Source organism: Camelina sativa, chromosome 6 (genome assembly GCF_030686135.1).
Source record: "Camelina sativa cultivar CO46 ecotype springtype chromosome 6, ASM3068613v1".
Taxonomy (NCBI): domain Eukaryota; kingdom Viridiplantae; phylum Streptophyta; class Magnoliopsida; order Brassicales; family Brassicaceae; genus Camelina; species Camelina sativa.
This window is the reverse complement of record NC_141885.1, coordinates 18,747,043-18,760,268: the sequence shown is the minus strand read 5'-3', so window position 1 is coordinate 18,760,268 and position 13,226 is coordinate 18,747,043. Positions and strand designations below refer to the sequence as shown.

The 13,226-nt window shown below is 32.2% G+C and overlaps 3 protein-coding genes and 1 non-coding gene across 4 annotated transcripts; 2 read left to right on the top strand and 2 right to left on the bottom strand.

Annotated features, from left to right (window-relative positions):
- Positions 1–243: 243 nt before the first annotated feature.
- Positions 244–2,488, bottom strand: LOC104791487 (fasciclin-like arabinogalactan protein 15). The gene is made up of 2 exons (XM_010517396.3): positions 1,006–2,488; positions 244–456 (listed from the first exon to the last, which is right to left on the bottom strand). Exons 1-2 carry the CDS (start codon positions 2,252–2,254, stop codon positions 398–400), a joined length of 1,308 nt encoding a protein of 435 aa, XP_010515698.1. The 5' UTR covers positions 2,255–2,488; the 3' UTR covers positions 244–397.
- Positions 2,489–10,198: 7,710 nt separating this feature from the next.
- LOC109125293 (uncharacterized) lies at positions 10,199–11,148 on the bottom strand. The gene is made up of 2 exons (XM_019226938.2): positions 10,730–11,148; positions 10,199–10,639 (listed from the first exon to the last, which is right to left on the bottom strand). The coding sequence occupies exons 1-2, from the start codon at positions 10,854–10,856 to the stop codon at positions 10,497–10,499; spliced, it is 270 nt and encodes an 89-aa protein (XP_019082483.1). The 5' UTR covers positions 10,857–11,148; the 3' UTR covers positions 10,199–10,496.
- Positions 11,149–12,256: 1,108 nt separating this feature from the next.
- On the top strand, positions 12,257–13,095 carry LOC104791486 (G-patch domain-containing protein C1486.03-like). The gene has a single exon (XM_010517395.3). It carries the CDS (start codon positions 12,572–12,574, stop codon positions 12,974–12,976), a length of 405 nt encoding a protein of 134 aa, XP_010515697.1. The 5' UTR covers positions 12,257–12,571; the 3' UTR covers positions 12,977–13,095.
- Positions 13,096–13,152: 57 nt separating this feature from the next.
- Positions 13,153–13,224, top strand: TRNAC-GCA (transfer RNA cysteine (anticodon GCA)). Its single transcript has one exon. It is a non-coding gene; the product is annotated as a tRNA-Cys (tRNA).
- The last annotated feature ends 2 nt before the right edge of the window (positions 13,225–13,226 follow it).

Below are 13,226 nucleotides of genomic sequence, written 5' to 3'. Positions count from 1 at the left end.
TTTGTAAGTCAACCCGAAGCATGTACTTTCTAGAAAAAACAACTCGTTGTCCGAACTCCTAAAACCTGAAGGAATTGTCTTGTTACCCTTTTTTCACGCAAGCACGTATATATATGGACCGAATCAATCTAGGGTTAGGTTTGTAATTATTTTCTTACCAATCCTTTCAGAAGATATATGCATCTTAAGTAATGCTGGACCGGATCAATCCAATCCGGTTGATTAAAAGTTTGGCTCAAAAACTAAAACTACGATGTAACATTCTTATTGCAACGAGCTGCCACAAAAAATAATCATTTACATTATTTCTTTCTTTCTGTTAACATTTTTTTTTCACATGTTTACAGAATTATAAAAATTCTCATGTCCGGATTCAGTTTGGTCGCCTGTGAGAATCTCATTGACATGTGGGAAATTGTGATCCCAGCATTGTACATGCTACTTCCATCAATTTACCTGCACCATAATATAAATTCAATTAGAAATTATTAATTTTCCAATCGGTTTAGTATTTATTTTGTCAGTGTGTTGAATTAACAATAGCAATAACAAGGAAGGCTAATGATTGTTTCTAACTAATGCTCAAATTAAATAAATATATTTAGAAGAAAAAAATAGAAAGTTGTTATCTTTATTAACCAATGTGACTAATATAACTAGAATTTAGAAAAAACAAAGAAAAAGATAATGACTAATATCTTCATTGTTTCAATACACCCCCCTTAGTACTCTCTCATTGAAAGACTAATTATATAATGACTAATCACTCTTACCTTTCTATAACAATGATTTAATCATCCATTAAATATGATAAAATCACAGAACATAAGAAATTCACTAAGCAAATTACTTTATAATAGTCTATAACAAAACTCTATTATTTTTGTAATAGTGGTATGTATTTGTTAAAAATTATATAATTTGGGGTTAAAATGTCACCATCAAAATAGGTAAGGACATAAATTAATTAAAAGACTAAAAGATTTATTAAAAAAAATTGATTACCTCTTCTTGGTTTAGTTGTTTTCTTGATAACCGGAGCGACGGTTTTCTTCTCGACCGGTGTTTTTTCCTCCGGGAACAAAACGCCGTCAATCCCTTGAACCGAAATCCTTCCGTCGGTATAAATATCAGGATCGAACAAATAAGCCGAACCGTCACCGTGACCGAACTTAACCGAACCATCTGCCTCCTGAGCCTCTACCTTATGAGGAAACCGGAGTGAATCGTACCGGACTTTCCCAAACCGGCGTACGGAATTATACATACTCTCTTCGGTTTGGTATTCCGGTATGATGTGGTAATACACAATTTGCTCTGGAGCTCCCGGTTCGCTTAATTGGTCTGTGGTCAACTTAGCCATAGCTTCGTCGTTCGGAGCTAAAACGGTCAAAACGTAACCTTCCGACACGAGCCGACCCATCTCGGTGGCTAAAGAAGTGAGGTTGACGAGAATGTCAGCCATTTCGTTGTAGCCACCGTAATGAAGAAGCGTGTGGATGAAATCTTTAACTTGAGCCTCTCCGTTGAAATGGTGGCGAGGTCCACCGGGTCCTGGTGCCGGAGCCGGAGCTAGCGACGGACCGGGTGACATTGCGTCGTAAACCGGAAGAACAGGTGGAGCTCCAGCCGGAACTGGAGCGGGTTTTTTCTTGAGACGGTGAGTTCTCGGGTCAACCTCCGGTGCACCTTCCGGTAACACGGCGGCGATTGAACGGAGACTACGACGGCGGTTGAAATCTTCTTGAACAGAACGTGGGATTAAAAGACGCTCGATTCCGTGGATGACTCCGTCGGGTCGGGTTAAATCGTCGGGTTTGGTAATCACAGCGGAGTTGACTTTTCCGTTGGTGAAGTAGAGGTGGTCGTTGGAGAGAGTACGGTGGCTGACGACGGCGGAAGAGAACTGATGAGGAGAAGTGATTCTTTTGGGAAGAATGTGAAACATTAATAAAGATTGTAAAGATTTTAGGTTCTTTGGTTGGAGCAAGAAAGATTTGAATTCAGGATCAAGATTTTTCTCCAAGGCATCGTTGCGAGGAGCAAAGATTGTGATGTTGTGTTGACCAACAGCTTCTTCTAAGGTTTGAAGGAGAAGAGCTTTCTCCACGAGCTCTGCTAGCTCTGTGTAGTGTGAGTCAAGAAGAGCTACGAGTACCGAGTTTGAGTTTATTTGACCCGACCCGGGTTTATCGGGTAATGCGGTGGTGGTAATGGAGAAAGTGATGAGGAGGAGGAAGAAGAGGCCTTCCATGGTAATGAAAGTGTCGGCGAAATGAAGAATTGGTTTTCTTGAGTTTTTATTTTTGGGTTTGTTGAATAAAGGAGGAGAGATTGATATGGTGATGTGATTAAAAGTGATTGTGATGTCTCTTCTTCCTATTTTAATTTTTATTTTTTATATAAATTAATTTGTGTTTCATGTTCTTTTTTTATTGTGTAATGGTTTTTTGGGCGGGTGGGTTTTAATGCTTTCACTAATTATTCTACGTATTTATTTATAAATTTTGGGGGTCTACACGTTGGAAATAAATTTATGAAGACGTCATATAAAACTTGAAGCCAAGAGTTCAGCTTTTTAAGGGAACAGCTCAGCTCTGTCTTTGTAATTTGAGCTTCGTGTGTGTCGGTTACTCGAGTGCACACCATTCACGTTGCCTTTAAGTCATATACTTTCCGTTTTCGTTCTTTTTATTGTAATAGTATCAGACAATTGTCTTAAGGAAATGTTTTGATTTCGTAAACCGCAATGTTTCAAATAAGTTATGGTCATCACCACTCACCATGATGGATAACTTGCTAAATCTAGTTGGTTCGTACTAGTAAACATAAATGACTTCGCTTAAGATATGAGAGATTGTCCAGACTATTTTATCAATATAGATTGAGTTAAAGCACTAACATAATTAGTAATTTAGTATCATACTTACTATTAAAGAAAGACAAAAAGAAAAAGAAAGAAAAAAAAAAAAAAAAAAAGAGATCACGGGTCGGGCATATCAAACAAAGTGTCGGTGTGACCGTCAAAACTTGGAAGGAATTAGCATGAAAATATCACTGATAATTACTATTATATGTTTTAAGCACCTGATAATATCACTGATAATTACTATTACTGAAAATATCACTGATAGACTATAGTTTTTAATATGATAGTGAATGCTAGCCGCCTGATTTAATATTTCCTTATTATTAAGTGTGAATCGACACTTAAAAAACACATCCCCTCTCAAAAAATTCTATACAGACAGAGAATTATTATTTTCAAAATCATTGATTTTAATGTTTTGTTTGTTAGAAAACAAAGAGTCCTCGCCGCCGGTGATCCTTCTAATAACTCAGATGTTCAAGTTGGCAAATCATTCAATCTAGATCTAAACTGACTTTTTTCTTTTCTTTGGAATTTATTTATATATATTTATAATCGTATATGTTCAATTTTAACAATTTTAATTTTTTTCGTTTTAGTTAGGAAGTCGTTTGTATATACGCTACAACAAGAAAAACTATGCTTGCGTTTAGAACTTGTAAGACTATTTTATTATTAAATTTAACATATACGCGTAAACGCAAAATGGTAAAAAATTGTATACGAAATGAGTTAAGTTATAATCGATCTTTTGTAAACTTAGAAAACATAGTAAATATAGAAAGAAAATTCAACAGGTTTGATTCAACTTGAAACTTCTCACAATCCCCATAACTATGAACGCTGCCCAAGTAGAATTCGTTTCTTGGATATGTATTAGACTTTTTGTTGTTAATTCACGACAAACCAACCAAAGCATAGCAAAACAAACAGTATTGTATATCAATAGTCTCAAGATGTACATATTTGTTTGTAAATTGTAAAACTATAAATAAATTAAAACTTGTTTGTAAATTTTTCTGGTTTTTATTTCCTTCCTTAATTATAATGGGACAATGACAAACAACAAGATTTCGGGTTGGAACAACCTGGATGAACTTGAAAAAGGCACTAGGATTAGAAAGAAAAAGTTTGGAATAACAACATGAGGGTGTCTTTGAATTCAGGATTACATAAATTGTCTTGCATGTTGGTCAAGATTATAGATGGGTTTTAAATTTTTAATTACGGATTATATAAATTGTCATTGCTGAAGAAAAAAAACTAGGATTGTATGCAACAACGTTATTTTTAAAACATAAATGTCGTACGTGAATTTTTTCTTTTAAAATTAAGACTTCTAGGGTTCTCATGGGAATATGTTTACCATAGTGTTTACCGTTTACGCCAAGCGGCCTTAGTTAAGACTTAAGACTTAAGAGTCGGCATTACTTCTATTACATGCCGTACAACTAGAAAACGGCGACGTTTCGCTAACCGTTAGATTCTTCGTCGCCTTCAAACTATACTTTGTTTTGAAGCTTAGTAATCAAACTAGGGATGTTGTGGTGGGTGAAAAAACCCGGCCTAATCCGAATCCGAAAAAAACCCGGTCTGATCCGAACCCAAATTTAAAAAATCTGAACGGGTTTTAGGTTTGGTGGATAAAGCTAAACAGGTTTTAACTCTTATGGGTAAACTTGTGGATCCCCGAACTTTTTTTGTCTCATTTTTTTTTTGTCTCATATGATTTATTTTGCATTTTACATTGTGTATTTTTGTGTCTACAGCTTTTCTGTACCAGTACCAAAAACAAATGTGATTTATATTATGTATTTTATTATATCTGTGACAATTTTCAAAAATTTATAATCTCTAATTAGATTAAGCAAAAACCAAAAACAAAAATTAAATACATAAAAGGTTCAGCAACATTAAATACATAAAATGTTTAGAAACCACAACGCAACAACAATCAAACATAAACACATAAAAGGTTCATACTCCTGAGCTACTTGCCACCGATGTAGTACACTCAGATCCATCATCAAAGTTATCTTCAATGTCACCTGTAATTTTCAAAAATAAAAATATAAATCAACAAAATAATAGAAAATAATTTTTTAAAAATATGGACTATGTTTTTACCTTCTATCTCAGCAAAACCACGTAACCAGTTTCGAATACATAGCAAAGCTTGTACATTTTTTGGAAGGAGGCGGTTTCTGTAAAGACACAATACACAACCTCCAACGCTAAAAGACGACTCTGCTGCCACTGTGGTAATTGGAATACTAAGAACATCATAAACTAGAGTACCCAAATCACCATAGCGTTGCCTATTACCTTTCCAATAGCTCAAAACCTCCATATCTGTAAAAGACCTCAAATCTAACCTTGGATCTTCTAAATAATTTTGCAAATTCGACTTTGTGTTGTCAGAACCAGCTTGTATGCTTCTTTCAAGCTCAAACACATCCTGCATTAAAGAGAAATATGATTATGAAACTTTAAAGTCATGAATGTGCGTTTTATTATACTGATAGATTTTTTTTTTTCAATTAGTCAAAATATGGTTTATCGAAAACATATTTAGTCAAAATATGGAAAGATGAATCAAAACATTTCTATTGAAGTCAAGAATAAAATAAGCCAACAAAATCAATTAAAAAAAAAAAAGATAATAAACGTGTCTTCAAATAGGTTACTGATCAAGAATTTATTTACTCGTGACCAGATATTTTTCAAAAATTTAAATAGTTGTTTCATAAAAACTTGCCAAGTATCCCGTGACATGAATATCTACTTCGAACTCATTCTTTCAAATAGACAATAGTAAGTTTCCTAAATACGCATTTTCATCAAATGTGCATCTCTGAAAATTACATATAATTTTGGGGAAATTTTATACTATTTAATTTTATAGAAGCTTTGCTATAATCATATAATAGATTTCCAGACTATATGATGGTCTACCTAGAACTTTTACAAGTATTGGATTCAAACCGTACAATCTACATATACAAGCAATCAGATCACTGGTTCAACATTTATCAGATGTTAGATCATCCAAATTTGTGAATAGTTATGACATAATTTAGAAAGGCTTGTTTATTCATTAACATAAAATGAGTATTTATACACATGATAAAAATTTCCTTATGTGATTGAACCATATCACATATCAATATTCTAAGTATGTATTCTAATATATTTTAATATCCTCCCGCAAGTTGGTGATCCGGAATTTCAAACATTAACTTAGACAATAAATTCTCAAAAAAAAACCAGATTTAATATGTATAGAAGATAAAAAAAACGGTGGTTTGTGAAGCGGTGACAAAGTAGAAGAATTACAACGGCTTATGGCTTTCATGGAAAACAATGGTAACAACGACTTGTAGAAATGGTAGAAGATAAATGTGTGGTGGCTTGTGAAGCGGTGACAAAGTAGAAGTAAAGTAGAAACGGCGGTGGCTTTTATGAAAAATGAAAGCAATAACGACAAGTTTAACATAAAATTAGTAGAATCTTTAAAAAAATAGTAGAAGATAGCGGAAGCAACACCTGCTAGTGCAACAATGTTGGCTAAATTAAGTTAATGATTTTATAATGAATGTGACGATTGCTGAAGCCACACAACGACGATCAGTAGAAAAAAATTAGATCACAAAAACTTTCTATTCTTTGTCCAAAAAAAAAACTTTCTACTCTCATACCATGTCATAATTTAGAAAGGTTTGATTTATTCATTAACATAACATGAATTTTTATATATGATGAAATTTCCTTATGTGATAGAACTATATCACAGATCAATATTGTATATATTCTAATACGTATATCCTATAAGTTCATAGTTGTGTTCGCCCGGTAAATTTTGCTATGTGAGGAAGTAGTATAAAAGAAGAACAATTTTTGGGTTCACTCTTAAGGTAAACCCTAGTCTTGGGATTTTAAATCGAACTGAAATAACTAAATCGATATTTTTGGTGTTCGGTTCGGTTTCGGTTATGGCAGCTGAACCGATCGGTATAATTTTTTTTTTTTTTAAAAACTGAAATATTTCGGTTATTTCGGTTCGATTTTTGGTTAACCGGTTTTTTTTTTTAACTTTTTTTTTTTTTTTTTTTTTTTTTTTAGGAAAAAAACTAATAAAACCGAAATTTACCCTAAAATAACCGAATTTATCCTAAAATAACTGAAATAACCGAAACCGAAAAAACCGAAATATTTGAAATAAAACCGAAAAACTCGAAATTATCTCTAAGTAACCGAAAAATCCGATTTTTTCATGTTTTTAATCAAATTTCGGTTAATTTCGATTTTGAAAATTTAAAACCGAATTAACCGAGAAACCGAAATATATTTCGGTTCAATTCAGTAAGATTTTCAAAACTCAAAAAAACCGAAAAACCGAAATAACCGAACCGAATTCACCGAAATAACCGAAGTCTCAGGCCTAGTAAACCCTTTTGTTCACTTCTCATTATTTTAGCCAATTAGAATCTGACATGTCATAATTTATTTAAGAACCTATTCATTCACCTTCTTATAAAATAAGGAAATAAAATCTGTAAAATTAAAAACTTAAACTGCTTATTTATAAACCAAAACCAATATATAATTTCATTCTAATTGTAAAATCTAAACACTAACCATCTCATTTGTAAACCCAAACCGACATATAATTTCATTCTAATTGTAAAAACTAAACCCTAACCATCTTATTTCTAAACCAAATCCGACTATAATTTCATTCTAATTATAAAATCTCAACCCTAACAATCTCATTTGTAAACCTAAACCGACATATAATTTCGTTTTAATGGTAAAATCTAAACCCTAACCACTTCATTTGTAAACCCAAACCGACATATAATTTCGTTTAATTGTAAAATCTAAACCCTAACCACTTCATTTGTAAATCCAAACCGACATATAATTTTGTTTGAATTGTAAAATCTAAACCCTAATCACCTTATTTGTAAACTCAAACTGATAATTGTAAAATCTAAACCAAACCAATATTTAACTTTCCTTAAAAAAATTATACAAAATTTGTTTCCTTAATTTGTTTTGTTTTTAATTTAATTTTGATTTATTATTTTAAATAAAATATTGTATAGAAGATTATGATTATGATTCATCCTAAGAGTGAACCTAAATATTTTCCATAAACGAATGTGATAGATGAAAATAAACGAAAGGAAGAAGAAACTGCTTTGGAAACTTCTCCGTTAGATGCGAACTACAGAATTTGGCCAATCTTGTGATACGGAAGATCTTACAAATTCAATATTAGATGGGAGTTCTCAATAAATCTCTTTTATTTGTCTTTCTTTTGGACAACCATATGATTGTTTCATACTGTATGCTTAATAAATTTTTCGTAAAATATAAAAAATATACGTCTATATGAATTTGATGCGTGATATTTTTATGGATCGTGGCATTTAATAGATCAACATTTATATTTCAGACAGCTAGTTGGTCTATGACCTGGACACATGCACGTAATAAAACTCAAGCCAATCTGAAAATTAATAAAATTTGCATAACACTAATTGTAGTCACTGGAGTATACTATATATTTCCTCTATTTAACCTGAGACATAAATTAAAATATATGACATATCTAAGTCAAGTTCTCTACTCTTTGCTGGCATGCATGAGCGCCTGAGCGGTGACAATTGTATAGTAAACAAACTTTTGCTACATTATTACAAACTTAATACAAATAAATATTTCAATATATAGCTGAAATAGAAACATATGTGTTTAATTAGGTTAATAAATGTATAATTATAGTCTTCTTCTACATGACTAAAAAACAAAACTGATCTCAGTCATGTATGAAACAAAACTGTTGATAAGAGAGAAGCTAAGCTTCATAAAATACACACAAGAGAAATAGTTTCCAAAACATTGGGCCGTACGTGACTTAAACTACCCATCATCGGCCCACTAAATACGTGCCTCGTAAAAACATGTTCATGGCCATAAACGCAAACATGATTATGAGTTTTATATGACTTGTAACTACGACAAAGGTTAAGATGGTGATGAACTCCTTTCTTAACGAGAATAAGAACCTTCTGTTCTTTACACTCTGTTTATGTCGTCATCCTCACTTTACATTCTCATTGCAAATAGTAGTATATTATATACGATCTTGTTGGATAAAATATGCATGTCGTCACGTTGTAATCGTCAGAAGATTAATTATATTTTAAAAATCAAAATGACCAATTCCATACTCTCGTAAGCCACATTTAATTTAGCCAGTGACCCTTCGGGAGTTGGTCACCATAACCTTTTTCATTAACGGTTATTTTAAATCCCAAATCTTTGAAAAGATCTTTAATGTTTAATACACTCCCAAGTCCCAACTCCCAAAGTCTTGAAGGCTCTGCTGTGGCTTTGCTTCAGAAAACATATTAGTTGCATAAACTTGACTTTGTGATATTGCTTTCATACGTTACTGCAAAGATAAGTTAAAGTATTTAAACCTTGTTTTATAGTTAACTGTTTAAAAAGGTATACTTGCTTCAATATTATCAGATTTGTGGTGAAGGTTTAATTCTCGGGAGACTCGTCTTCTTTTGATTTTTTAAAAAATTGAATCCAGAAAAATTGTGTAAAAGTAAATCAGTAAATTACTAACTGAATAGAGAAAAGTTATGTTTGACTATCAAATCAGATCGGGAAGTTTGCACGGACTAAATAGTAAAAAAACAATATTACCATTAATGAAGATTATTAAAAGTTAAATATAATTAAGTCAGTAAGTGTTGAACGAAAAACACAGTAGCTTAATGGTTGTGAGTTCCATACGCAAATACGCACATATGTGTGCACATGGTTCGAATTCCATTACAACTAGGGTGCAAATAGTACAACTAGGAGGCTGATATGTACAACTAGATGTTCAATTTTCTTTTAAAAATTGTTAGAAGAGCAGTTTCATTCTTTCATTAGAAAAGGGATAGTGAGAATAAGTGGGGTAATGCAGAATGAAATTGAAATAGAAGAGGCTAGAGAAATTTTAATTCACTTTGCACAATATGGAAGGGAAAAAAAGAAATAACTTGAGTGAGATAAAAGGTTTTTATTACACTAGGTTAAAAAATAAAATCATCAATTTTAAATATAAAGTAAAGGATCTAAATAAATAATATTAATTACGTCACCAAACATAATGATAGTTTATGTATAAAAAAAACAATGATAATGGAAAAAGTTGTAATTAAAGAAGAGCCAGCACAACATATTCCATACAGATACAGTGTTGTATTGAATGGTAAACCCTTTAATTAAGGATTAGGCTAAAATCAAAAGAACAAATGATTTAAGAACAAAAATATGTAAATTAGGAATCACCAATATGTATTTACACAAAACAATTATTTACAAGTAAGAAACCCCTCAAGAAAATTAAAAATTTAGAAAAAGAATTGACCCCCTGGGGAAGAAGACTTTGATGAAGGTTTTTTTTTCCCCAGATTCAGATTCATATATGAGAAAATATAAAAATAAAAATCCGAAAATTAAATAACGAGTTTTTTTTTTTCAAATCACAAAAACCCCCAAAATGAATAATTTACATAATAATTGTACAAAAAAAAAAACAAAAACCTTTAGAAGATCAAATAGTTGCCGCCATCTTGGCATTGGACGATTTGGATTTGGAAGAGTGTCTCCGGCGATACTCTTTGTTATTCCCCGAAGGCTCAACCACATCCGCCGCGAATCTCACCTTCTTCTTCATCACCACATTTTTCTTCGATCCTGTCACCCATTAACCCCAAAAACATTTAAAAAAAAAAAAAGAACCAGAAGGGATGGAGAAAAACAATGGTGGGGGGGGGGGGGGCGTACGGATTTCGAAATCGAACTTGTCCATGTAATCGGAGAGAAGACGCTTGTGAAATTGACTCGCTAAGAAGACAACGCTTCCTGAGACGGCGAACACCGCCATGAAACCTAATGAACTCTCCATAGACATATCTTTTTTAGGCAGGTAGGTAGGGGTTTTTTTATTATTATTATTATAAAATCTTCTTCTGTGTAAAAAATTAGTTAAAAATATTGGGGCGATCGATCTGAATTGCTACGGTAAAAAAGGTAAACAATTTAATGAGAAAGAGAGAATAAGAAGAAGAAGGAGGTGATGGGATCAGGGGACATGATCGGAGAAGAGAGACGAAGAAGGAGAGAGGAAGACAGAAACGGAAGAACCATTTCCAAAATAAAAATTACAGAGAGGAGGACGAGAGAAAGAGATATGGTGGGTTTTATTAAATTTATACACACAAGACAAAACACAACACAACACAGCCTTTTTTTTAAAACTTTTTTTTTGTTTTTTAATTTCTTTTTAAAAGTATTTTTATTTGGTCAACAAAAATAAACAACTCTTTTTTCAAAAGGAGATCATTTTATACAGTCGATGCGTCATAAATATACAACTAAAATCCAACTTATTAACTACTTCCAAATTTGTTTTCATATAACTTTTTTTTGGAATATTATCTATCACTATACTTATATTTTTTTTTGTTTTGTTTTGCTAATAGATAATGAAACAATGACAATACTAACACAAATCAAATGACTACAAACCTCCTATCAAACTATCAACTTTTCAAGTTCTTTGAGTTTTTGCAAATTGTAAAATTCGTATTTTTCAAATTTAATCTTTCATTATGTATAGAAATTTATTATGTATAGCAATTATTCCCTTTAAAAAGTAAGACATTTTTTCAACTTTAGTATTTAACTATACATAATTAGGTCTTCTCTCTAAACATTTCATTTCGCTTTTTTTTTTTGTTTCTTACCTTCAAATTGTTGATATAAGGCGGGAATCCTCGAAAAAAAACTATATATATTTTTTAATGTACATATATTAATTTATATTTTGTTTTCTTTCTACCATCAACTTGCTTTTTTTTTTTGGTCCCATTAGTGACATTTATTTGGAAACACACAAAAAACTATTTAAATCCAGAAGCTTGTACAAAATGAGATAGATATAGAATAAGACTATAACTGTCAAAGTCTTATATACTCTAGAATAATTTCATATTTTGTCCAATGAGTGAAGGTAAGGAAGTGTGCTTTCTATATCAAAAAAAAAAAAAAAAAAAGTCATCTGATTTTCAATAAGGATAACATAAAAATAATAGCCAAGATAGAGAGATATGGTTTGGTTTTTGAGATTTGGTTCCAACAACCTCTATTACGGGTTTACTGACAGGTGGGGTGGGTTCGTTCTGATTTTTTTTTTCTTTTCTCTTTTTTGAAACTTGTCTGTTTGGGAAAAATATATGAACCAGAGAAAATAAAATATCTTTTTTTTAATTAAGAAATTATGGAATTAATATTTGAATCGGTTTTATTTTTTGTTAACTAAATAAACCAGTTTCTAATTGTAATGTTCTGGTTTGAGGTGGATTGCATCGGTTCATTACATTCACAATTCACAAACTAATGACCTAATTAAATTTATTTGCATCAGTCGAATTTTTAATTAGAAAAGGTTATAAAAAGAGGCCGAGTCCTTTTCTAAATTTACTTGAAGGATTTTTTTTTTTTTTTTTTTTTTGCGCAATTTTTCCTTAGCTCATCTCATGGATTCCTAGAACCCTTAGCTTCTTAGTCTTGGTTTGTACTTCCACGATTGTTTAGCGAGAAACTGGGACAAATATTCAAAGGAGGATGAAAACAGAAAAGTCTCAAAATAGTGAAGAGTTGTCCACAGTTATGGGAGAGTCCTCTGGATCAAGCAATCCATCGGCTGCTATCGATTCATCTAACATCGGTTTTCAGCTCCTAAAGAAGCATGGCTGGAAGGAAGGTACTGGTCTTGGAATCGCTGAACAAGGTATATTGGTGCCTCTACAAGCAGAGCCAAAACATAACAAAAAAGGACTAGGATCTGAAAAACCAGCTAAGAGAAAAGCGGCGGCACAGCCTCGGGTTACAGATTCTGAAGCAGTATCAAAGACGACGAACAAGAAACCCTCTAAGAAATTGCGGAAGACGATCCAACACGAAAAACTTTTAGCGGAAAAAGTATTTGAACGAGCCTTCCGCATGGAGTTCTGGCCTGATAATGTATAACTATATATTTTCTCATTATTTTGTTCTAGTTTACCTTAAGAAGAGATATTCCAATCGCTTATTTTTGTACTGCATAATCTGAAATACTCTGTTTCCTATGGCCTAGTTCTACGAAGAAATACGAGGTTTATAACTTTAAAGTTAAATAGTTTTAGATAGCCATGGCTTACAACATTGGGTCCATAGCTCAGTGGTAGAGCATTTGACTGCAGATCAAGAGGTCACCGGTTCGAACCCGGTTGGGCCCTCA